General features: G+C 36.6%; 1 protein-coding gene across 1 annotated transcript in view; it reads right to left on the reverse strand.

Moving 5' to 3' along the window:
* Positions 1-27597, reverse strand: part of SRPK1 (SRSF protein kinase 1) — a 69915-nt gene that overhangs the window by 31134 nt on the left and 11184 nt on the right. Inside the window, 4 exon segments of the mRNA XM_043907288.1 lie at positions 6055-6142; positions 7202-7289; positions 8194-8302; positions 9123-9241. Of these exon segments, the coding sequence (XP_043763223.1) occupies positions 6055-6142; positions 7202-7289; positions 8194-8302; positions 9123-9241 (404 nt within the window).

Genomic DNA, 27597 nt, shown 5'->3' on the forward strand with positions numbered 1-27597 from the left:
AAAGCTGTGGTACATATACACCATGGAATATTACTCAGCCGTCAAAAAGAATTCATTTGAACCAGTCCTAATGAGATGGATGAAACTGGAGCCCCTTATACAGAGTGAAGTAAGCCAGAAAGATAAAGAACATTACAGCATACTAACACATATATATGGAATTTAGAAAGATGGTAACGATAACCCTATATGCAAAACAGAAAAAGAGACACAGAAATACAGAACAGACTTTTGAACTCTGTGGGAGAAGGTGAGGGTGGGATGTTTCAAAAGAACAGCATGTATACTATCTATGGTGAAACAGATCACCAGCCCAGGTGGGATGCATGAGACAAGTGCTCGGGCCTGGTACACTGGGAAGACCCAGAGGAATCGGGTGGAGAGGGAGGTGGGAGGGGGGATCGGGATGGGGAATACGTGTAAATCTATGGCTGATTCATATCAATGTATGACAAAACCCACTGAAATGTTGTGAAGTAATTAGCCTCCAACTAATAAAAAAATTAAAAAAAAAAAAAAAAATTTCTTAGAGTTAAACATACGTCTAGGAACTTCTTTAGTCAAGATAGAGTAACAGGGACTGGGTTTACCCTCTCGCTTTAAGCAACAACAAAATCAAGCAAAATACATAAAGCAACAGGTTTACAAAATCAAGCAAAATACATAAAGCAACAGGTTTAACAACCTTGGATGTCAGGCAAAGAAGGCAGTGATCTCTGACAGATTACTGTCTTCTTACTGCCTTGAAACTTTCCAGGCAAACCCCTTTGAGTTAAACAGACAGAACTGGATCCTGGGAGATCAAGGCAGCAGCTATGGGTCACAGCACAAGGCACTAGACAGGAGAGAGCTGTACAGAGTCCTGAAGGTCAGCAACGCGGTCCACCTCAAACACTCAGCAGAGCGGCAGTCAGCACAGGCATATGAGGAAGCTACTGGCGGCGGGGAAACCATCTGAAAGGACTAGAGGGAACAGTGCCCAGCACCCCCACAGCGCTCCAACCAGGAAGACTAGAAAAACTCAGTTGCAGGTGAGAAGTAAATCCACACATATGTGATCAATTAACTTACAACAAAGGAGCCAAGAATATACAATGGGGACAGTGACTTCAGTAAGTCACGCTGGGAAAACTGAACAGCCACCTGAAAAAGGATGAAACTAGACTGTTATCTTATAGTATATCCCAAAATCAACTCAAAATGTATTAAAGACCTGAACATAAGACCTGAAACAGTAAAACTGTTAAAAGAATACACAGGTGGTAAGCTCCTTGACATTGGTCTTGGCAATAATATTTTGGATCTGACACCAAAAACAAAGTCAACAAAAGCAAAAATGAACAAGAACTATTTCAAACTAAAAATCCTCTGCAGAAAAAAAGGAAACAAAATGAAAATGAATAGGCCACCTATGGAATGGGAAAAAATACTTAAAAATCAAAGATCTGACAAGGAGTTAATTTTATAAAAATTATAAAAAAGCTCACATGACTCAACAGGGGGAAAAGACCTCAGTCTGATTAAAACAAGAACAAAGAATCTGAACACATTTTTCTGGAGAAGACATACAGATGGCCAACAAGTACATGAAAAAGAGTTCGACATCACTAATCACCAGGGAAATGCAAAACAAACAGCAAGACACAGAAGCAACCTAAGTGTCCAGTGATGGATGAACATGAAGAGAATGTGGTCTACATGCACAACGGGATATTCTCATTCAGCCTTAAGAAGGGAAGCCTGCTGTTTGGGACAACATGGATGCACCTTGAGGGTGTTAGCCAAATCAAAGATGACGACTGTATGATCTCACTTATATGTGGAATCTAAGACCAAAGCAAGACAACAAACGCAGACACAGAAAACAGACGAGTGGCTGCCAAAGGTGGGAGGTGGGGGAACAGGTGATGGTGGTCACAAGGTACAAACTTCCGGTTATAAGATGAGTAAGTGCTGAGTGTGTAAGGTACAGGATGGTGACTGTACTTAATAATACAATACTGTATATTTGAGAATTGCTCAGAGAGTTCTCAACACAAGAAAAATGTGTAACTATGTGTGGTGATGGCTGTTAACTTACTATGGTAATCATTTTGCAATGTATATACATCTATTAAATCATTACACTATATACCAAAAACTAATACAACGTTGTGTATCAATTACAGAAAGTGATTGTCAGAACAGAACAGAAAGTGAAAGTCACTCAGTCTTGTCGGCTCTGAAACCCCATGGACCATAGCCCACCAGGCTCCACTGTCCATGGGATTTTCCAGGAAAGAAACTGGAGTGGGTAGCCATTCCCTTCTCCCGACCTAGGGATCGAACCCAGGTCTCCTACGTTGCAGACAGATACTTTATCATATAAGCCACTGGGCAAGTCCAATTAAAAAAAAAAAAACCTGGAAAAATTCATAGTTATGGGGCAGTTGGCAGAATATTTAGGAAGACCTTGCCTCAGGAAGGAACAATTAGTCTTAGCCATCTAACAAATCATAAAGGTAAAATCTGAAAAGGATCATACTGTTTCCTGACAATAAATGCATTGCAGAACAAAGCTCCAGATTTAAAGGAATGCAAAATATCCAACAGCCAACAAGGTAAAAATCACAATGTCTCAATGAAAGACTACCAGGCAACAAAGATGCAGGAAAATGTATCTGAAAATTAGAATTATCAATCATTTAGAACTGACCCAGAACTGACCCGCTTGTTAGAACTAGCAGACAAGGAAATTAAACAGTCATAGCAGTACTCCATATGTTGAAGAGATACAAAAGATTTTAAAAAAGAGAGAGACCCAGAGAAGAGGTGGTGTATACATATTAATGGATAAGCCATAAAAACAATGAAACCTTGCCATTTGTGACACAGATGAACCTAAAGGGTATGCTTCTAAGTGAGATGAATGAGACAGAGAAAGACAAACACCATACACTTTCACTTAATAATGTGGAATAACAGACAAAAACAGATGAACAAACACCAGAAAACAGTTACAGATACAGAGAACAAACAGGTGGTTGCCAGAGGGAGGACGGTTGGAGGAGGAAAGAAACAGGTGAGACCGATTAATAACTACAAACTTCCAGTTGCAAAATAAGTGAGTCATGGGTGTGAAATGTACAGTGTGGACAATAGTCGACTTTTAACATCTCTGTGTGATAATATAACCTTAGTAGACTTATCACAGTGTGTGTGATAACTATCAAATTATATCTCACTAAAACTGGAAGAAAAAGAGACCCAAATTGAACTTTTGAGATGAAAAGCAACAAGTGAGAGATGAAAAATACCATGGATGGGATAAATGGCAGATCAGGCACTGCAGAATGAGATTAGTAAACCCAAAAGCACAGCAATAGAAACTATCCAAAATGCAACACAGAAAGAAAAAATAATCCAAACCAACCAACCCACAGACCCACAAGAGTAAGCTGTAAGGGCAACTTCCAAGTGACACAAAAAATGGGAGGGGCGGAAAAGAATGAAGGGACATCATATATATATATATGGGACAATAAATATATAAAATGAGCCTGCGACATTTTGATGTGCCAAATAATAAAGGAACTGTTAAAAACTTTATGTGACTCTTGACTGAAGTTAAAAATTAAAAAAAGAAAAAGAGACATCTAGAGAGACTGAAATACTGACTACATAAAGGGACTAAGAAACTGGTCCCCAACTTTTTAAGGAATAATAACTATGTTGGGGTTATATTTTAACAGTCTCTATCTTTTGGAAATACTTTCTAAAATAATTATGGATGAAGTAATATATTTAAGACTGGTCACAAAATTATCAGGAGATACAGACAAAACAACATTGGTTATGAGTTGATAAATTTGGGAATGAGTAATGGATCTCTGAGGATTCAAACTATTCTATTTCTGTATATATGTAATATACCAAAGTAAGATATTTTAGAATGCTGATTGCTTAAACAAACAAACCAGAAAAGAGAATTTTAAGTTATTCTCAAGTTCTTAGCTTTATTAACTTTCCTTTGAGAGAAGCATTACAATTTGACAACAATGTTGTTTTAATTTGCAAGTAGTGATATAAAAATGATCAAACATTTAATAGCTTAAAAACAAAATGAACTGGGTGAAACAGCAAAAGCATATGCAAAAAAAAAATTTTGTGGGAGATGGTGTAAAGAAAAAAGGCTGAAAATTAATTAACAGCCACATTTAGAGTGCTTTATGAACAAGAAGAGCTAGCAAAAGAGGTAAAATACACACTAGAAAAAAAGTATCCTAAAAACATAGGTCACATAGGTGACCAAAAACGACACTGACTTATGTTAATATTATGTAAAGATCAGCTGTTACTTCTTAATCACTCTTCTCCCCTCACCACCCATGGAAGTAGAACAAACCCATTTATACTGAAGTCTATGACTAACTTTCTAGTTCAGAGTCCTTGTGAGACTTCAAAATGAGAAAGAACAGTGCTCCAGAGAAAAGGCAGTATACCCAGATACAAAGAAAATCAGATATGTAGCTCCATACAGTTATGCCTGTGTTGTGAAGAGATGAGGGGCAGGAGAATGACATAACCCATTAAACCTTAACTCAGTGCTCTGAGTTCTATCCTTTTCAATCTCTAGAAGCAGCAAATAATGCCGTAACTGAATCAGCTGGGAGACAAGTAGGAGGAAGGGCAGAGAGAAATGGCTAAGGATAAAGGGAGAAATGAATAAAATAGGAACTCAGTGGACAGAAACTACAGAGAAACCATACGGTGATGTTTGGAAAATATCTTAGAACTTGAAATTCAAATCTATTAACATATTTCAATAGTTAAAAGGTACTCTGCATTACTAAGAGGATTATACAGACTATTTCTACAGTTTTACTATAATGTCCCCAAATTAAGAGAGAAATTTGGCACACAGACAAGCATTACAAGGTCAAACAATAGGGAAATAGAATCTAACAGCCATCACAATATCCTATATGGTTTATTTCTTGATTAGCCTTCCTAATTCTTTGAAAAAATGTGTGCGCACACACACACAGTAAGTCACCTATGAAATGACCACAACAGACATAAATTGATGATTCACATGGCATGATTCTTCTATCTGTATTCCTTAGAGACGGAGGGCAGGGGGATATAATTTATACTTCTCCAAGGAAATAACTGAAAACTAACTTCAGAATGACAGATAAAATCTTCATGTTATCACCTGTTCTCTCTCGTTTCTTATCCTTTCTCCATGTGTTTTAGTTCAAATCTCTTAAATCACAGTCCACATGATACAACAGAGTCCTATGTAGCCCATTTCCTTTAACAAGTCACTGGCTACAAACAGTGTGTGTTAAGAGAAGCTAAACATGCAGAGAAAGTAGAATGATACATGAAATCTTTCCTTACACATTTTAATACACTTTAAAAAAAGTTTTAGACTCCCCAATCCAAGTGAAATTCTTCATCTTTTATTCTGAAAAATTTGATAGGCCTTTACAAGCATAGCTGTTGCAACAATCTTTCAAACAGCTCTTTGCATGTCACACTGATATTAACTTATGGGGGAAAAAAAACAGCTAACATTCCTTCCAACTTTAAAATTCTAAAATTTCAGATCAAAACATAAAACTAGTCAGTTTTTTTCATTACGACAGAATATGAACAATTACATTTAGATTTTAAGCATAATCTACATGTACAGCCTCTTAAATATTGAGATAATAAAGTGCACTGAATTCTTATTTAACCTATTTCTCAATAATTCCATTAAAATCTGTGTTAATTGGTAAAAAAATAGAAACTTTACTTAGTTTTAGTACTACTAGTCTTTCTTCTTAAAGTTTCTTTTGACTTCAGTTTTAATTTGCCTGAAAAAAGGAAAAAGTGTAAAGCAATAGCTTTAAAAACACAACATACAAAAGACAGACATGATTCACAATGTGTTCAAAAGTTTACAATAAAATAAAAAACATTTTGATTATAGTTTGAGAAAAGAGACCAGTGCAAATCTCATTCTTTTCTTTGAAATAAAGTTATGTCATGATTTGTTTTCAAAATAGGTTCTAAAAAGGATACGTGTTCCGTTAACTCCTGATATTTTAAAGTCATCTAGTAGTTGAACAACCATTTCTCTGTTTGGATCATCAGGATCTGAATTACGAACCTATAATAGGGGTGACAATATTTAAAAAAAGGGAAAGCATAGAAATAAACCAAATGGTGAGGGAGGGGATACCAGCAGCATATGTAACAAAGGATTACTTCAGAAAAGAGCTCATACAAATCTATAAGACAGACACAAAATTTTAATAGCTCAAAGAACTTAACATCAACAGTTCACAAAAGAAGATACAATCAACAAAGATTGTATTATATAATCACTGTTCTAATTATAAATTTTGCTACTTGCTCCCAAGTTAACTGCTAGTTACCAGGCCAGGAAGAATTCAGGAGCTTTTGCATGATGCCAATCAACCGCAGCACTAACCATACTGCTTATGCAGTCTTCATTTTTTTCACAGAAAAACATTCTCAGGGAACGAAGCAGTACCCTGATTTACTTTGGGGCATGAGCTCATCTTGTTACAGACAAGCACATTGAAAGTATTTCCCTGAAGCTCTCTTGGTCTAGCATCCTCACTTTTCTGAATGAAAAATCTAAGGCTCAGAGGAAATAAAGTTGAGGATATATTCAGATAGAGCTGGTCCTAAAAACTCATGTCTTCTCACTTGGGATTCAAGCTTCTTCTACCTCACTGACATTTCCTAATTTTTAAGAAAACTAAAAATAAGTTTTGAAAATATTTACCTAAGTTTCCAGGTAACATAAGGGAATTAATAACTATAGTGCTTATTTATTAAATATTTTTAAAGATTTTAAAACAAAATAGAAGTTATATATTTATTCACTCCTTTTCTTTTAACCATGACAGGAAAGAAAAACATTGTGTTATCTGGCACATAAAACATGCTCAAAACATTTTTATTTGCAAGGTTTCTTTTCAGTGTGCATATATAGGGAGAGTTGCCATCACAGCATATTCTACCAGTTCCCTACCAAATACACAGACTGTGTAAATACTGTCTTCTTCTACCTCTTTAAGGATACCGGAAATTCACAGTAAAACTTAGCCATGCCAAAAAGTATATACTTGGTATGCCTTAACTTTAATAAAACTTTATTTATTTATAATGCAGCTCACACATACAGTCTAATACTTACTGATTTCAGCAACCGGATTTCATCAAGTGCAGTTTCAGTATAATGTTCAGCACTTTTAACTACTTTCATTGCCACGAACTTCTTTCCCCTAAGAAACAAACATAGGCAATTAAGACCAAATGCCTTAGCTTTCCATTAGGAAGCTAAGATTTAACCATAACTGGGAGACAGTGACAGAAAAATATTGATTTCATGTTCCCCTGGTCAAACACAAACTACTACTTCTGTGGGATCATCTGTACCTGTTAATAGCATTAACTGGCCAAATTTAACTTATACGAAGAAGAAAATCTGTTCCTAGGTAATGTCAGTCATCAAACATTTTCTCTGAGTTAAAATCTACTTTCTGAATGCTCCATGAACCCATGTAAAACCATGAAATGGAGATAATGGGGGAAACTTCACCAAATCAGAAGTATTCTGTATACTTATATAGCAAAACCTAAAAGGTTAAAAGCTATAGTATTATTCTTTCCTCTAAGAAGCCAGAAGAAGTACTTGGGTGAAAAACTGATAAAAACAGTGCATAGATAGCAATTGCTGTCTCATCAAAGATAGAAGATACACTTTAAGGTAAACATCCAGTGTTAACTGCCTGTGATTTTTACGTAGCGGTTTTAGACTGTATGGCTGAGCAAATCTGTTATAGAAACAAAACACAAGAAAATAATTTCACACAGGTTGGTCTAGGACACCATCTAAAAATTTAGCTCTACTCCAGTGGGAAAAACTATGAACTAACATACTATACTATCTTTGAGTATCCGTAATGTTTTTAATTTGGGAGTTTCAGGAGCCTTACTGATAAAAATTCAATCAATCTTGTGTCTCCTCTAAGGTGCTGCTTTACCAGAGGAAAGTCATTTGCCCGAGAACATAAAGATTATTAACTGTAAGATTTTTATTAAGAAATCAGTCTAGAGCTAGACTAAAAGCGGAAAATTAAACACAAACATTTAGGAATCACCTAATCCTCTTGTACTAAAACTTACTGAATATCCCATGATAACCACACAGTTGAAAAGTGTCCCCAGCCCAACTTTCGGATCACATGATATCTCCCATTGAACAGATCTCCAATTTTCACAAGATGATAACCTCCTGGAAGAAACAATAGAGGGAAATAATCACTTAAGTAGGAAAAAAAACCAAAGACTCACATTTTCCAACATGTATACATCTTCAGCAAATAAAAATGGTTTCTTTTAATACAATCAATTCAACAAAAGAAAATTTTAAATCAAGTCAGCAACACAGTATTATTGAGCTCATGTTAACTTGAAAAAAAAAATTACTTTTCCAAAACACAGCAAACAGAAACCAGAAAACCAGAAAAGACTGACAACAGTGGCAGGAATCAAAGGATTTAAACATCTATCTCTGCCTGCTGAGAAGAACCAAGTTCTCCTTGATGGTAAGATAACATTCTGTTATAAGATCCGATCCTACCCAAGAATCCTGGAACGTTTTGTAAAAGAAACAAAATATATCAGGCAATCTTACGCCACAGTTTTTAAGTATCCATATGTCTAATATAATGTAGCTTAGCAATCATCACTTTGAGAAAAGAGTAGTGAAAATATGTTTTTCAAAAGTCTATATACCAAATGTTATCACTGTTCACTTCTGGATGACAGCATTATAAATGACTTTTGTTTTCTTTTTGTTTAATATATTTCTGAAATTTTATAAGGAAAATATGCACTATCATTTTTTAAGGAAAGAAGGAGTAGATACATTTAATTTAAACAAAGCTTTAATTAAGTCAAACTAAAAGGAAATACTAATTCCTATACTTAGAAAAAAGGATGCAATAAGCAGAAAGCATTAATACCGTTTATGCTGACAGATCAAATATTCAAATGAAAGAGTGTACACATGAATTACATCTTACTTGGTATCTCCTCACAGAAAACCTTACCTTTGCAGTAATCATTGGGATCTTCCTGCTCATCATCATCAGATCCCAGGATCTCCTCTTCCTGCTCGGGTGGGTCACTCTCAGAGTGCGGAGCAGAGCCTCGGGGCTGAGTTTCAGATCTAAGAAATAATACAAACATATTCATTCCATGTGAGCAGAAGAAAACAGGACCCATGAACAGATAACACAAACAGAATGTTACACAATGCCAGCCTAGGAAAACATTACCTATCACTTCACCTCGTGTTAGGAAAAGCCTAGTTTTAAAACGTCAGTACATGATTAAACAAAATCTGGAAAATATGTAAAAGTACAAAGGGGAAAAATTACTTGAATCTCAATATTCAAACAAAACTGCTGGTAAAACTACTAGACCTTCCTCCAGTTATTTGCTGTTATTTTTATAAACATACATACTTTATAAACAAATTTGTACCCTGCTTTTCCTATTATATTGTTAACTTCCCCCCTCATTCCTCCACAAGCTCTTAAATCTTACTTCCCTTGGTGGTATCACTGTCTACTCTGGTACATTCTGTTCAGCTGGACACTTGTTTCTAACTCTTCAGTACTAAAAATTAAAGCCATTGAGTATTTTTAGACAATTTTTATTCTGTATTTAGAATTATTCCCTTAAACTACCAGATAAAGATAGAAACATTTTTCCTGTTTATAAAAATAACACGTTAAATATAGGAAATTCTAAAAATAATTATTTTGTTCTAAAACATCTCTACTCTGAACATACTAACACTTTGGCTTATTTCTTTTCAGTCTGTGCCCACAAATGGTTTTTAATATAGTATGACTTTTCTGAAAGAGCTGTAATGAATTACATCTCCAGCCACATATGGGCTCCAAGTATTCAAGTATTGCTAAGTTTAAAAAACTCAGTTTATTTGACAGGTTAAAATGTTATTTTCTAATGTGCTAAACATTTGAAACTGATTCCTTTCTCTACATGCCATCAATTAGTTATATTGAAACTTTTGAGCACTGAGTAAGTAGTTCAGGAGGCAGAAAGACTTGGATTTGCATTCAGGCTCTGATACTTAAAAGCTGCCTGCTTCATAAAGCTTTGAGCAAAAGAAGCAGTGTCCACATCACTCTTTTCAGCAGTTGCAGAAAAGGGAATTTTAATTCCCATTTCCCAGTATTTTATTTGAATTTTCAAACCTTTTTCATCAGACTGTTTTTTTCAAAAGATTCAATTGCAGAAAAAAATTTAATAGCAAAATTAATGGGCTGCTGCTACATTGGCAAGCATGACTAGATTTGGATTTTCAGTGGCCATTCCAACCTGCCTCAACTCTTCCTACTTTCTGTCCCTCAGGGGATACAAAAGTAGTTACAAAACTGCATGATTCAATTCTTAGTGAAAGCTTGTCTTTGGGAAACTTACCTGGCCTACTTTCCTAAGTGAGAATAATGAGTCTGAATTAACATTTCCAAATTTATTAAGACAGGGATCTAAAACAAATTCTCTGATTTCAAACTTGTTGTCTTACAATTTTTATTTTAAGAACTATAATTGAGAAATTTTTGAAAAGCAGCGAAATATTAAGTTGTGAAAAACAGACATGAAATTCCCACTTTTTTTTCCTCTTGAATGTTCCTTTTCTACAGACTCCTGCATTGTTTCAATGATGTACCGCCTTCATTTATCTTTAGGATAGGATTTATAGTCTCTAAGTTTCCTTTAGATCCCTGGCTTTCTCAAACTACCCATGTTTTACTAAGCCATGCTTTTATACACGATGTCAGTCAATGAACATCAGACAACTGCATAAAAGCCTCTGCCAGAAAAAGACAAAAACCCAAAAAAGAAAAAAAATTTGAGACAAGAGACAGTTACTACTAGATAGTGATGATAACATGATTAAAGAGCTCAATATCACTGTTAACTTTGATTGATGGTTGTTATAACAGTATAAAATTTCTGAAGAAATACTACAGAAAGAATTTCAGCTTATTAACACTTGAAACTAAAAACCAGTCTTCCTAGAAAAGGGAGTCTAAAATAGTTTCAGTCTGTGCTTTAAAACTTATGATACCTACCAATATTTCATGTCACAAGTATATGCTATCTATATTTAGAAGAAAAACCAGTTATCAGTAGTTTAAAGCTCTCAAAGCATACAAAATTTAACCCAGTACATCTACAAAATCTCCAATATAAACTGAAATGAACAACAGATCAAAATTTAATAGCAGTGTGCTTCCAAAGAAGTCTAACTTATAACCCAATTAAAACACCAGTAATATTAGAAATAGGAATACACTTGGCTGTGGTATAGAACAGAATCAAGGCAAAAATCTGGGAAGAAAGCAGAAAGCAGTGGAAAAGCTTGACAGTTTTGCTCTTCTTATACTTCCAAGCTTGTTCTGACACAAAGTCTGGAGTGTGAATGGAGAGGTAATAAAAGCCAAGTCAGAATGTCTTCTCCGATTTCAAAGGATCCTTTCAACTCAAGATTCCATTTCTGGTATAATCATCACTAATCACTCAATAGCAAAACCAAAGTACTAAAAAAAATTTACTGAGTCTTTTGTAGTCAAACACTATATATTCATAACCATCATAAAGAATGTTATTTATGAATTTTCACTTACACATTTCATGAATTCATATATTCAAATTAGCCACACAAACTCCCCACTCCTACATTTTCTAAAGAAGAAATGATGAAGAAATTCCTGTAGTTCAAAACAAAAAGTAAAACCAAAGAAACTGTTAAGTCCACTCTGACTCACTAAATTGGTTTATAACCTACTCGTGGGTTGGATTTGAAAACACTTTCCTGGGAGTTACTTTTAACTTCTTTGTGTAGGTGTTAGTAGCTCAGTTGTGTCCAACTCTTTATGACCCCATGGATTGTAGCCCACCAAGCTCCTTCGTCCACGGGATTCTCCAGGCAAGAGTTCTGGAGTGGGCTGCCATTTCCTTCTCCAGGGCATCTTCTCAACCCAGGGATCGAACCTGGGTCTCCCACATGGCAGGCAAATTCTTTACCATCTGAGCCACCAGAGAAGATATAATTCACATGTGAGAAGTTCACCAATCTAAAGTGTATACTTCACTAGTTAAAGTATATTCAGAGCTGTGCAATCTCATTACAATCTAAATTTAGGACATTTTTATCCCCCTCCCTCCAAAAAAAAGCCTAAATCCATCAACAGTTACTCACTATTACACTCTTCCCCCAGACTCTGGAAAACACTGGTCTACTTTATGTCTCTATCAATTTGCCTATTCTGCATATTTCAGATATAGAAAATCACATATTATGTGGTCTTTTGTGACTATTTTCACTTAGCATGTTTTTAAAGTTTATCCAAGCTGTAGGGTGTTATCAGTACTTCATTACTTGTTCACAGTAGCACTGTCTGGAATAATGAAAAGCAGGAAACAACTAAATGTCCATCAAGAGGAGAGACAGGTAAGTTATAGTATTTTAATAAAATATATCCAACAGTAAAAATGAAGAAGTTACATCCATCAGCATGAATGAACTGCACAAACATAAGATGGAGTGCAAATAGCAAGCTGGAGAATATATACAATGTATCCCACCTTCAAAGTTTAAAAACACACAAAACAGCCAATGTGTAGTTAAAATATAAATAATTGCACAACTGCAACTAGTCCCTAAAGAATTGCTGGAACTCTGACACACAGTATGGTAATTATAGACAATAAAACTATATTACAAACATCAAACTTTCTAAGAGGCTAGATCTTAACTGTTCCCACCACTGGAAGAAATAATAAGATATAACAGAGTTATTAGTTAACACTACAATGTCAATCATAATGCAATATAAATTCATCAAATATGTTGTACACATTAAACTTATACAATATTATATGCCAATCACATTTCAGTTTTTAAAAAGCTGAGTAAAAAGAATGAATAAAGTAACAACACAAAAGAAATACAAGACAAATTCAGGATAGCTATTAATTCCACAAGTGAACGAACTATTAATATAGAGAAATGATCAAGGAGGAGTACACACGGCATCATATAAGGCAATGAGATTTTCTTAGGCTGAGTAGGCGCTACTGTTATTTGTTATTTTATTTTTGTTTATAGTTCAAATATTTTATTTAAAAAATATTGGCTCTGATTGCTTTAAGTATGACTCCAACACATGGCTGGCTTAATGACATTTGGCTAAATCATTATTATACATTTGGAAATCTTATTGACCTTACCCATCAAACTACCCCAAAAAGTGCCTTCATACTGCCTGAGGTTAATCATGTTTTCATAACAAAATACAAATGGCGGCAATGGGGAGAGATTCAATTGCATGCCTAATTCATGGGAAAAAAAATGTACCTACAAAAAAATTTTCTATAGTTTTTTTTTTAATGGAGAATAAAAAATTCAAATAAATGAAAAGTGTACACAGAGAATTTAAATAACAAACAAGCTTGATCTAAATTGATACATTCATATACATAACTTTATATCCATTTAAGAAAACTGGCATACTATAGAATAAAATGAAAATATCTTGGTAGATCTTGATTTAAAAAGGAAATGAAATATAAAATTTCAAAGTATTTAGATATGAGTGCATTACATGTTAAAATCTATGATATACTCAGTTTTACTAAAAAAAAAAAAAACCTACATGGATATAACAATCATGTAGATTAAAAAATTGAAGAGCTACTAAAAATCAACAAGTCCAGACAGTAAGGTCAAGTGCTACTACATTTTCAATGAAGAGTTAATTGAGTAGTTCTTTTTTATTAAAATTCTTTTAAAATAAAGTGTACCAGTGTATCTCTAAGAGCTAGAAAAGCTCTCCAGTTAATTTGAGAGTACTAGCATAAACTGACATTCAAAGCAGAAACCCTGACATCCAAAGCAGTCACAAGCAACTCATCTACAGAATGAGGATACTAGCTGCTGTGAGAACTTGACATTTAATAATTAGCATAATCTTATTATGTATGTGTGTGTGCTCAGTCATATCTAACTCTTTGTGACCCTATGGACTGTAGCTCACCAGACTCATCTGTCCATGGGATTTTTCAGGCAAGAATACTGGAGCAGGTTGCCATTTTCTCCTCCAGGGGATCTTCAAGAGTCAGGGATCAAACCCATGTCTCCTGCATTGGCAGGTGGATTCTCGACCACTGAGTCACCTTGTACAGAGGTAGTGATTAATATATATTACTTATTATTAATGCATTTTAAAGTACAGGTACATATTTAAAAATAGCTATGCTGACAGGAGTATGGAGAAACTAGAACCTTTGTGCTTTGCTGCTGAGAGAGTAAAAATGGTGCAGGTGCTATGAAAAGCAGTATGGTGGGTCGCCCCCCCTCCCAGATTAAAAACAGAATCACTATATAATTCAACAATTCTACTCTGGGTATATACCTAAAGAGTTGAAAGCAAAGACTCAAAATGTTTTAACAGATACAGAGTTTCGCTTCTATGAGATGAGAAGTGTTATGGGGATGGACAGTGGTAATAGTTGTACAAAAGTGTGAATGTATTTAACATGATTGAACTGAACAGTTAAAATGGTTAAGGTGGTAGATTTTGTTTTGTGTATTTTACCACAATTTGGGGACAAAAAAATCAACAGGAAAAAACCAATCCCAAAACATTATGAGAGAACATGTAACAGAATGATGCTGTGATGTCACAACAATATCTAGACTCCTAGATCTTTTAACTAAGCAGGAAATAAAGATTAAAGCAAAAAAAGTCATCACTTTATTGTTAGTGTAAAATAAATGAAAAAAATGAAAAAAAAAAATGAATATAATTAGTAATCAATATTAGCAATTAAGTAATTTACAGCACATTCATGTAACTGGAGCGGTACTATTCAAGGAAAGTTAAGACACACCATTATGATGAAAAAGGCAAGTAACTAGATAATATATGTATGTGTGTGTGCTTTAATTTTTTAAAAAATGTATACAGGTACATATATTAGTATACAAACTAAGAACTGCAAGGATACAGACAATTGTTAACAGGGTTGGTTCTCCTCTTGGAAAGAGTGAAGAAATTAAAAATTTTGTCTTATATAGTACAATTCTGAATTGTTGGCATCTTTTCCTATGAGAATTACTCAGGAAATAGCCAAATCATTTCAAAAATAGGCAAAATTAAAAAAAAAATACAACTTACTGTTAGGTTGGGAAGAGTGCATGGAGACTAGACTTCTCTCATGCTCAGCTGCCTCTTCTGTCTGGTATCATTTACTTTTAGGAAATAACCCTCCATAACTTGGCAAGGCTGCCAATCACCTAGCCCTAACTACCCTTGTTTCCCATGGGTAAACACCTCCCTTGCAAGATCTAGAAATCTTCTGGGAAGGAAAGAATGGATGTTGAAAGCTCTACGTCTGAAATCTTAAGCAATAAGAACCAAAGAATTGTCAGAGGGGAGTACTACCACCAAATAGGAGGCAAATGTCTGAGAATGATGTTAAAATACAGAGAAACTAAGCTAAGCCATTTACTGGCTCGGAGTGGAGAAAAACAGGCAACTCCATGGAGATATAGTCAGAGTCCAGCCTCACAGATTTACCCCTCTTTGTTTAGTTGTTAAGTCGTGTCTTACTCTTTTGCGACCCCATGGACTGTAGCCCACCAGGCTCCTCTGTCCATGGAATTTTCCAGGCAAGAATACTGGAGTAGGTTGCCATTTCCTTCCCCAGGGAATCTTTCCAACCCAGGGATCGAACCCATGCTTCCTGCATTGCAGGTGGATTCTTTACCGCTGAGTCATCAGGGAAGCCCCATTAACTCCTCTAGATACAGCCTGGGAAGTGAGTTTGAATTTGGTCACTTAAAACAAGCAGCATTCTAGATAGGTCATTTGCATCATCAGGTAATAGTCACAATCATTTCGAACGATCTCACTTATATTCACCGTAACAGTTAAGCCAAGCGCACACAGGCAATCTCTCCCACGTCAAGCAGCAGCCATGAGGCTGGACGAGGCTCCCTGGGGCCTCCTCTCCTGTCTTTGCGACCTCCTGTGAAGCCGCAATTATTGTAAAGCAAAGAATTTTATTATAGAAAAATGAACACATTCACAAAGATTTAGGTGTAACAATGGCTATCACAGCATTTATTACAGCAAAAAGCTAGAAACAGACTATAATAGACTGCACGATTACATTTATATCATCTCTTCACTCAAAGCCAATAAAACTAAAATAAACTACTACAATGTAGAGACAGGGAGAGAGAGCAATGCTCTGGCAATCTAGGGGGAAAAAAGTGTAAGGTGACCTAAAGCGGAGAAGGGGGACAGGAACGCAGGTTGAGAAGAGGGATGGTAAAGAGGGAGCTTAACTGAAAGTTTGTATAATAAAGTTGACACTCCACACAGCAGACATCCAGATCCAGGAATCCCAGAAGGTTCCAAAGAAGACAGACCCAAAGAGATGCACACCAAAACATATTATAGGTAAAATCTCGAAAGTTAAGGACAAGGAGAAAATACTAAAGGCAGCAAGAAAAATATACCTTGTTATGTGGCAAGGGAACCCCCATGACATTATCAGTGGATTCTTCAAAAAACTGCAGGTTAGAAGGAAATGGCTAATATATTCAAACTGCTAAAGGAAAAAACAAAAGGACAAAACCTTCTAACCAAGAATACTCTACCTAGGAAAGTGATTCAGAATTCAAGGAGATAAGGGTCTTCCAGACAAACAAAATCTAAAATTGTTCACCACTCCCAAAATGGCCTTAACAAGAAATGTTAAAGGGATTTCTTTAAGCTGGAAAGAAAGAGTGGAAAGAAAGAGTGGTAATAAGAAAATACATGAAAGAAGAAATTTCACTGGGAAAGTAAAAATAAAGTGGACTAATCACTATTATAGCTATTAATAGTATGAGGGTTAAAAGACAAAAGTTGTAAAAATAATTATGGTAACAATAATTAAGGGATACACAAGCAAAATGCAAGATCAAAAACAACATGAGGGAAGGAAAGGAAAGAATAAAGACTCTGAGCTTCAGAACAGGATCAAACTTAGTTGCTATTAACTTTATAAAATAGACTGTTACATATGTAAGCCTCACAGTAACCACAAAGCAAAACCGAGAAAATTAAAAAAGATAAAGAGAAAAGAATGTAAATAAGGAAGAGCACAAGAAAAGAAATAGAGGAACTACAAAAACAGCCAGTAAACAATTAACAAAATGGCAATAAGCACATACTTACCAATAATTACTTTAAATGCAAACAGACGAAATGTTCCCATCAAAAGTCAACAGAATGGCTGAGTAGATTTAAAAATTAAAAAAAAGGAAAAAACAAGACCCATCTACAAGTAACTCGACTCACTTCAGATGAAACAATACATACAGACTGAAAGTAAAGGGAAAGATATTCCATCCAAATGGAAACCAAAATAAAGCTGAAGTAGCTATAACTGTATCAGACAGAAGAGGCTTTAAACCTAAGACTGTATTAAACAGACAAATATGGGTATTACATAATGAGAAAGAAGACAATCCAATATGAAATATAATATCTTTAAGTATTTATGCACCCAACAGGCTTCCTCGATGGCTAAGTGGGTAAAGAATCTGCCTGAAATAAAGGAGACAGAGGAGACATGCATTCAATCCCTGGGTTAGGAAGATCCTCTAGAAAAGGAAATGGCAACCCATTCCAGTATTCTTGCCTGAACAATTCCATGGACAGAGGAGCCTGACAGGCTGCAGTTCAAAGGGTCATAAAGAGTCAGCATGACTGAGCAACTAAACTTGCAGCATGCATGCATGCACAACACAGGAACACCTAAATACATAAAGCCGACACATTATTAAAGAAACAGACAGCAATACAATAATAGTAGGGGATTTTAGTAACCCATTAAAGTCAATGGAGACACCATCCAGATAATCAATTAGGAAAAATAATCACTAAATGATACATTAGACCAGAGGGACGTAACAGATACATTCCACCCAAACCAACAGAAAACACATTCTTCTAAAGTATACATGGAAGATTTTCCAAGACAGATCATGTGTTAGGCCACAAAATAAGTCTTAATAAATTTAAGAGGATTGAAATTATATCAGGCATCTTTTCTGACCATATGATATGAAACTAAAAATTACGTACATAGAGAAAACTGAAATTTCACAAATATGTGGAGATAAAACAACATGCTGGACTTTCCTGGTGGTACAGAGGATAAAAATCCACCTGCCAATGCAGGGAACATGGGTTCAATCCCTGGTCCAGGAAGATCCCACATAACAAGGAGCAACCAGACCTGCGAGCCCCAACTACTGAGTGCACATGCGGTGACCACTGACGCCCGTGTGCCTAGAGCCCGTGCTCCACACAAGAGAAGCCCCAGAAATGAGAAGCCCATGCACTACTATGAACACCCAGTGAAACCAAAAATAAATTAAAAACAAAAACCAATATGCTACTGAACAACAAATGAGCTGTTTCTTCTTCAGAAAAAATCAAAAGAAAAATAAATAACTTGAGACAAAAGAAAATGGAAGAGTAACATACCAAAATTTGTGGGATGAAGTAAAAGCAATTCCAAGAGGGAAGTTCAGAGTGATAAATGCCTACCTGAAGAAATAAGTCTCAAGTAAACATCCTACCTTTCCACCTCAAGGAGCTAGAAAAAGAACAAACAAAGGCCAAAATTACTAGAAGAAAGTAAATAATGATAAGAGCAGAAATAAATGAAATAGATTGAAAAGACAAGAGAAGATCAATGGAACTAAGAGCCAGTTCTTTGAAAAGGTAAACAAAACTGACAAACCTTTAGCTAGACTCACCAAGAAAAAAAGAGAAGACTCAAAATCAGAAATGAAAGAGAAGATGTTATAGCTGATGCAACAAAGGATCATAACTGATATTATAAACAATTACATGCCAACAAATTTGACAACCTATAAGAAATGGATAAATTTCTAGAATCATACAACTTACCAATACTGAATCATGGTGAAATACAAAATCTGAACACAGACTGATTACTAGTAAGGATTAAATCAGCAGCCAAAAACCTCTTAACAACCAAAGTCCAGGATCAGTCAGCTTCACTGGTGAATTCTAATAAATATTCAAATAAGAATTAATACCAATCCTTCACAAACTCATCCAAAAAAACAGTAGAGAAGGGAACTCTTCCAAATTCATTTTGAGGACAGCATTGCCCCAATCCCAAAACTAGACAAGTATGCCACAAGAAAAGAAAATTACAGGCCAGTATCACTGATGAATATACATGCAAAAATCCTCAACAAAACATTACTAAACCAAATTAAATAATACATTAAAAATATCATGTATCATGATCAAGTAAGGTTTACTCCAAGGATGAAGAATGGTTCAATATCTGCAAATCAGTCAACGTGATATACCACATTAAAAAATGAAGGATAAAAATCACATGATCTTCTTAATAGATGCAGAAAGAGCATTTGACAAAATTCAGCATCCATTTATAATTAAAAACTCTCAACAAAGCGGCTATAGGGGAAACATATCTCAGTATCACTAAGGCCAGATGTGACAAGCCCACAATGACCATCATGCTCAATGGTAAAAAGCTGCAAGCTTTTCCTCTAAGATCAGGAACAAGACAAGGATGCCCACCTCTCACCACTTGTATTCAATGTAGGACTGAAGTCCCAGCCAGCACAATTAGGCAAGAAAGAGAAATAAGAGGCATTCAATTTAGAAAGGAAAAAGTGTGTAACTGTTACTATTTGCAGATGACATGACACTACATCTAGAAATCTAAAAACTCCATCAAGAACCCATTCAGTTCAGTTCAGTCGCTCAGTCGTGTCCGACTCTTTGCGACCCCATGATCACAGCATACCAGGCCTCCCTGTCTATCACCAACTCTTGGAGTTTACTCAAACTCATGTCCATCGAGTCGGTGATGCCATCCAGCCATCTCATCCTCTGTCGTCCCCTTCTCCTCCTGCCCCCAATCCCTCTCAGAATCAGGGTCTTTTCCAATGAGTCAACTCGTCGCATCAGGTGGCCAAAGTATTAGAGTTTCAGCTTCAACATCAGTCCTTCCAATGAACATGCAGGACTGATCTCCTTTAGGATGGACTGGGTGGATCTCCTTGCAGTCCAAGGGACTCTCAAGAGTCTTCTCCAACATCACAGTTCAAAAGCATCAATTTTTCGGTACTCAGCTTTCTTCACAGTCCAACTCTCACATCCATACACAACCACTGGAAAAACCATAGCCTTGACCAGACGGACCTTTGTTGGCAAAGTAATGTCTTTACTTTTTAATATGCTATCTAGGTTGGTCATAACTTTCCTTCCAAGGAGTAAGCGTCTTTTAATTTCATGGCTGCAATCACCATCTACACTGATTTTGGAGCCCCAGTAAAGTCTGACACTGTTTCCACTGTCTCCCCATCTATTTCCCATGAGGTGATGGGACCAGATGCCATGATCTTAGTTTTCTGAATGTTAAGCTTTAAGCCACCTTTTTCACTCTCATCTTTCACTTTCATCAAGAGGTTTTTAGTTCCTCTTCACTTTCTGCCATAAGGGTGGTATCATCTGCATATCTGAGGTTATTGATATTTCTCATAGCAATCTTGATTCCAGCTTGTGCTTCATCCAGCCCAGCGTTTCTCATGATGTACTCTGCATAGAAGTTAAATAAGCAGGGTGACAATATATAGCCTTGACGTACTCCTTTTCCTATTTGGAACCAGTCTGTTGTTCCATGTCCAGTTCTAACTGTTGCTTCTTGACCTGCATACAGGTTTCTCACGAGGCAGGTCAGGTGGTCTGGTATTCCCATCTCTTGTAGAATTTTCCACAGTTTATTGAGATCCACACAGTCGAAGGCTTTGGCGTAGTCAATAAAGCAGAAATAGATGCTTTTCTGGAACTCTCTTGCTTTTTCGATGATCCAGCAGATGTTGGCAATTTGATCTCTGGTTCCTCTGCCTTTTCTAAACCAGCTTGAATGTCTGGAAGTTCACGGTTCACGTATTGCTGAAGCCTGGCTTGGAGAATTTTGAGCATTACTTTACTAGCGTGTGAGATGAGTGCAATTGTGCGGTAGTTTGAGCATTCTTTGGGATTGACTTTCTTAGGGACTGGAATGAAAACTGACCTTTTCCAGTCCTGTGGCCACTGCTGAGTTTTCCAAATTTGCTGGCATATTGAAGTGTAGCACATTCACAGCATCATCTTTCAGGATTTGAAATAGCTCAACTGGAATTCCATCACATCCACTAGCTTTGTTCGTAGTGATGCTTTCTAAGGCCCACTTGACTTCACATTCCAGGATGTCTGGTTCTAGGTGAGTGATCACACCATTGTGATTATCTGGCTCATGAAGATCTTTTTTGTACAGTTCTTCTGTGTAGTCTTGCCATCTCTTCTTAATATCTTCTGCTTCTGTTAGGTCCATACCGTTTCTGTCCTTTATCAAACTCATCTTTGCCTGAAATGTTCCCTTGGTATCTCTAATTTTCTTGAAGAGATCTCTAGTCTTTCCCGTTCTGTTGTTTTCCTCTATTTCTTTGCATTAATCGCTGAGGAAGGCTTTCTTATCTCTCCTGGCTATTCTTTGGAACTCTGCATTCAAATGGGAATATCTTTCCTTTTCTCCTTTGCTTTTTGCGTCTCTTCTTTTCACAGCTATTTGTAAGGCCTCCTCAGACAACCACTTTGCCTTTTTGCATTTCTTTTCCATGGGGATAGTCTTGATCTCTGTCTCCTGTACAATGTCACTCACGAACATCAGACTGTCTTAGGACTAATAAATAAAAGGAGTCCAAATTGAAAAGGAAGAAGTAAAACTGTCATTGTTTCCAGATAACATGATGCAATTCATAGAAAATCCTAAAGATAACACCCAAATACTAGTGGATGTCATCAATGCATAGGTAAAATTGCAGAATACAAAATTAATACACAAAACTTTGTTGCATTTCTATACACTAATAAAAACTACCAGAGAAATTTAAAAACAATCCAAATTACCATCACATCTAAAAGAATAAAATACTTAGGAATAAATCTAACTAAAGAAAAAGATCTGTACTCAGAAAATTATAATACACAAATGAAAGAAATTGAAGACAACACAGATGGGAAAACTAGTTGTGTTCACAAACTGGAAGAATTAATACTGTTAAAATGACCATGCTACTCAAGGTAATCTATAGATTCAATGCAATTCCTATTAAAAATACCAATAGCATTTTCCATAGAACTAGTAATTCTAAAGTCTGTATGGGAACACAAAAGATTCTGAAGAGCCAAAACGATCTTGAGAAAGAATGAAAGAGCAGGAGGTATCAGGTGCCCTGATTTTAAATTATACTACAAAGCTACAATTATCAAAACAGTACAGTAATGGCACAAAAATGGAGACACAGACAAATGGAACAGAATTGGGAGCCCAGAAATAAACTCATGCACTTACATAATTAACCTATGGCCAAGGAGGCAAGAATATACAATGGGGAAAAGACAGGCTCTTCAATGGGTGGTGCTGGGGCTACTCTGGTGGCTCTGTGGTACAGAATCTGCCTGCCAACACCAGAAACATGGGTTTATCCCTGATCTTGGAAGATATCAGATGCTGCAGAGCAACTAAGCCCACACACCCCAACTACTGAGCTGGTGCTCTAGAGCCTGGGAGCCACAACTACTGAGCCCACATGCCAGAACTACTGAAGCCCATGTGCCCTAGAGCCCATGCTCTGCAACAAGAAAAGCCACCACATCAAGAGCCTGCACACTCCAACTGCAGAGCAGCCCCCTCACCACAACTGGAGAAAAGCCCACCCAGCAACAAAGATCCAGCACAGTCAAAAAATAAACAAATAAAATTATATACATATAAAAATAAGAGAAATAATAGCCTATGTGTATGCTAAGGGGCATGGGTCAATTAAAAAAAGTGGTGCTGGAAAAACTGGACAGCTACATGTAAAAAAATCAAATTAGAACATTTTCTCACACCATATAACAAAAAAGTCTCAAAATGAAATACACTTCTCTGGAAATTTTTTTAGATTATGCTCGCCATAAAGTTTGGAATTGGCTTTACAGAATATTATTACAGGGATAGGAAATTTACATGTCTTCATGCATTCAGTACTTTAGATTACTTACACAGTGTACAGTGGTATTATTTCAAAATGGAAATATGGAGCTTCAATTACAACATTAAAAATCATTGCCTTACACTAAAGTAGGTTACTGGAGCAATGTCAAACAATGGGCCCAAGAATTATTACAGCTTCTGCCACCTAGGTTTTTCATCAGAAATAAAGCACTGTGATATCACAGAAACCTACTATCCCAACATACTGTGATATAAAAGTTTTAAAATCATACTTCAAAAGTTTACTTAAAATCATACCCAAATCTTGGCTTCTAAACACCAGTCTTCACTAACAAGAACCAGGGCTCCTCAAAGAAATGACTGACTCCAGGGTTGGTGCAGAAAAACCACAAGATAAACATAATTATCTTGTACCAGAAAGTACAGAAGTGCTCAAAGAATAAAGGAGACATGTCAAAGAACCAAAAGTCAGTGTGAAGGGGTCCCAATGGCCAAATATGAAAGAATTTGAGCATCCTAATAACAAGTGCAATTGATTAAACTCTACTGAATAAAAGAGACCCCATAAATTTATGCTAATGTCGACAGCTAGAATGATAAATAAATGAATGGTGCAAAGGGAAAGTTTTCTAGTAACACAATGCTGACCAATTAACTACATAGAAGGAAATCGTAAAGTTAGGTAATTACCATTTTGTAACCATCGTATCAATAACTGTTTTAGGTGAGACTCAATAATGAATGCTGAAATGGTGAAATTTTGATAAGGAAAAAATTATACATACAGGTCAAAATATCTCCCCAGAAATAAGCTATGAATTGCAAAGAGGAAAAAAAATCACAATTTTATGGTAAAGAAACATGGTAGTCACTATGTTAACTCAGCAAAGATAACATCACCAATACTGAGACAGGTATCAATTGTGTCCTGATGTGATGCACCAAGGAAGATACATTTCACTTAGGCAATGCCAACACATATAAGCTGAATCACAAGGAAACAGAAAAAAGCAAACTGAGAGAAATTCCAGAAACAAATGGCCTATATTCTTAAAGAGCACCAATGTCGGGAAACGCAAAGGCAGGCAAGGAACTGCTGTAGATTTAGGAGACACAAAAACTAAGTGCAGTGCATGACCCTGGGTTAGACACTACACCAGAAAAAAACCCTTTTTTCTACAAAAGACATTGAGACAATTGACAAAAATTCAAAAATTGAGTAAGATCTAAATTAAATACTGTATTAACACTTTATTTCCTATTTTGATAATTAAATTGTGAATATATAAATGAATGTCTTTGTTCAAAGGGGCTATATAAAGTGTTTGAGGATAGAGGTACACAATATCTGTGACTTACTCTCAAACAGTTCATATATAAAGGTTTTTTTCCCCTCAGGCATCTACATTTCGCACTGATATGACTAAGATGGCAGCACAAACTTCTTAAGAGCCTGCTTATTGTCTGGAAGGTTTACCCACATTTATGATTCAACAGCCACTAGATGGCAATCTGAGTGATCTCTTAATTTAATCTCAGCAGCCTAGGCTTCTACAGGGAGCATTTTGCACTTACTATACTTAAAAAACAAAACCAAAAAACAACTGGTAATCTTTAATAAAGCACTAATATATAATAACATACTATGTATTAGGTAACCACTACACTCAAAATAGACGTTTTCATAATGGCTTATACAAGGTCTGACATAATCTTTACGCTGTCCAGCTTTGCCCCTGCAAACCCACTTTATTGACCATGTATCTCTTTAGATCTATGTTAACGGGTTGCCATTTCAGAAAACTTCCTTGACCCTCCTACATAAAACAGTAGTTAGGGGCATGCCCTCCCCTGCCCTCTTATCCCGCTTCATTTTTCTTCAGCGATTGATGTTTTTTCCTACACACTCCCAGAATTTAAGTTTCATGAGGACAGACTTTATTTTGCTCATTACCTGTAAAATGGGATATAAATACCTACAAAAGGTACATATACAAGGCAAGTATCTTCTCCCCTTTTTAGCTGTTACTCATCACTCAACTGAAAAGCATTACATCCCACCCCAACCCCAGCAATCACCTAATGGAATCAGACTGTGAAGAGTTATTAAATGTCAAATATTGAAGTGTTTTATGTGGAAGGAAATCAAGAAACTTAAGCAGCAGAAACGATGCTTTAGAAAAATTCTTCTGACAGGAAGATGGTAAAAGTGTATGAGGGCTGGAAACCAAAGATGCAGGAGACACAGTCAAGGTCTTTGGTGTTAGGAGACTTGGGTTTGATCCTGGTTCTATAGTCTGCCAGAGCCCCACAACTTTGGGTGAACTGCTAATTCAAGAAGCTCTCTGTGCTTCAGTTGCCTAGTACCTAAAATGAGGGCAGAAAAACACCTACCTCCTGAGGAACACAGTGGTTCTTTTTATCCTGTATCAGTGGCCGATGCATACATTTTAGCATTACATATATGAAAGAAATAAGGGAAAAGAAACAAGCAGACATTTGTTCATTTAACTTATTTTTACTGAGTGCCTACAGGTATGCCACGTTCCGTCCTAGGCACTGGGAATGCAGCTGTGAGGAAAAAGATCTCTGGGCCTTTATTATGTTTACATGCTAGCACAAGGTGACTAAAGGAGCCCCAGTTTATCTGAGCTGTCTGGTTTCTGAGTGTCAGCTGGTGAACTGCTCAACTGGGGAGGACAGAACTCCCATCAAAGTCCTCTCTCTTAATGTCTCTCAAGGAGATACATGTTCTATTATGTCAGGCTATGAGAAGGGCTATAAAGAAAACTTAAGTAGGGTAAAGAGACAAGAGTATGCTGACATTATTTTAAATAAGGTTGTGACATTTGAGTAAAGAGGTGAGAGATGCTAGAGTTTCACCTGGAAAGATCCAAAAATTAAACAAAAGTCAGGAGGAAGAACTGATTTGAAGATGATGTACTTGGGGTCTTAGAAATGATTTAGCTCTGGCTTCAAAGACAAACTAAAAGCTGACTGGAAAAAGCACCTTAGAAACTAGTTTACTTACATGCAAACTTTAGTCTTCTACTTCTTTCTGCCTTGGGGAATGAATAATTGCAGGAGCTCCTGTGGCAGAGAACTATCAAGGAACCATATTATGGGTTCAACTATATCCCCCTCAAAAAAGCGTTTGGCAACAATGAAACAAAAATCTGAGTGCCTAAATTTATCAGATAGTACGTACACAAATTAAACAAACTATCCCTGATCTTTGGCAATTCTACTCCAATCTAGACTTGATTCATACATGTACATATTAGAAATACCAACAGATGAGTTAAAAGCACATTAGCTCAACACATGAACAGTAGTAAACGTTACATAAGAGTCAAAGGTAAACCGATTTAAGGTAAGGAAGAAAAACATGAACACGGAGTAGTCACCAAAGCACTTTACTCTAGCTGAGCACTGATCCAGGCACGCAAGTACAGTTTCATCATCAGAATCTCACCATCAGCTGATAAGGCAGCTCAGACTCAAGGAAGTCAAACGATAATTGTCCAAGTTCACCCAACAACCACGTCAGAGGCAAGTTGGAACCTAGGATTATGTGACTAAGACAGACAAGCTCTTTTTGGTAAACAGTATGTGAACATGAGTTTCCCAGGTGGCACAGTGGTAAAGAATTCATCTGCCAATGCAGGGGACTCAAGAGACGTGAGTTCTATCCCTGGGTCAGGAAGATCCCCTGCAGCAGACAATGGCAACCCGGTCCTGCATACTTGCCTGAAAAATTCCACGGACAGAGGAGCCTAGCAAGCTACATATAATCCATGGGGTCGAAAAGAGTGAGACACAACTGAGCGCGCGTGCACGCACATAGGAGAGCATACACCTCTCCTACCTTCCTACCTGCAACACAAGCATGCTGCTGCTTAGTCCCTTCAGTCGGGTCCGACTCTGTGCAACCCCACGGACTGCAGCCCGCCAGGCTCCTCTGTCCATGGCAGTCTCAGGGCAAGAATACTGGAGTGGGTTGCCATGCCCTCCTCCAGGGGGATCTGCCCAGCAAAGGGACTGAAATGGGGTCTCCTGCACTGCAAGATTCTTTACTGCTGAGCCACCAGGGAAGGGAAGCAACACAAGCATAAGTTATCTAACTTATGTCATTATATTCTTAACACTAGCAAAGAAATATGCAACATACAATTCTTGCAAAATCTATTCTCAAAAGCAAAGGTAGTCATAGAAGAGAAAGAGTACCAAGGGATCTTGCCACCAAGCTCGTGTATAGAAAGGACCCGACATCTGTGGTTAAACAGCTTGGTTGAAAAGACATTCAAGATCCTTCACATGCTGAAGGGCAGCACCACAATCAAGAGCAACGTGAACAAGAAGATACAGCTG

This window comes from Cervus elaphus, chromosome 7 (assembly GCF_910594005.1).
Source record: "Cervus elaphus chromosome 7, mCerEla1.1, whole genome shotgun sequence".
Lineage (NCBI taxonomy): Eukaryota > Metazoa > Chordata > Mammalia > Artiodactyla > Cervidae > Cervus > Cervus elaphus.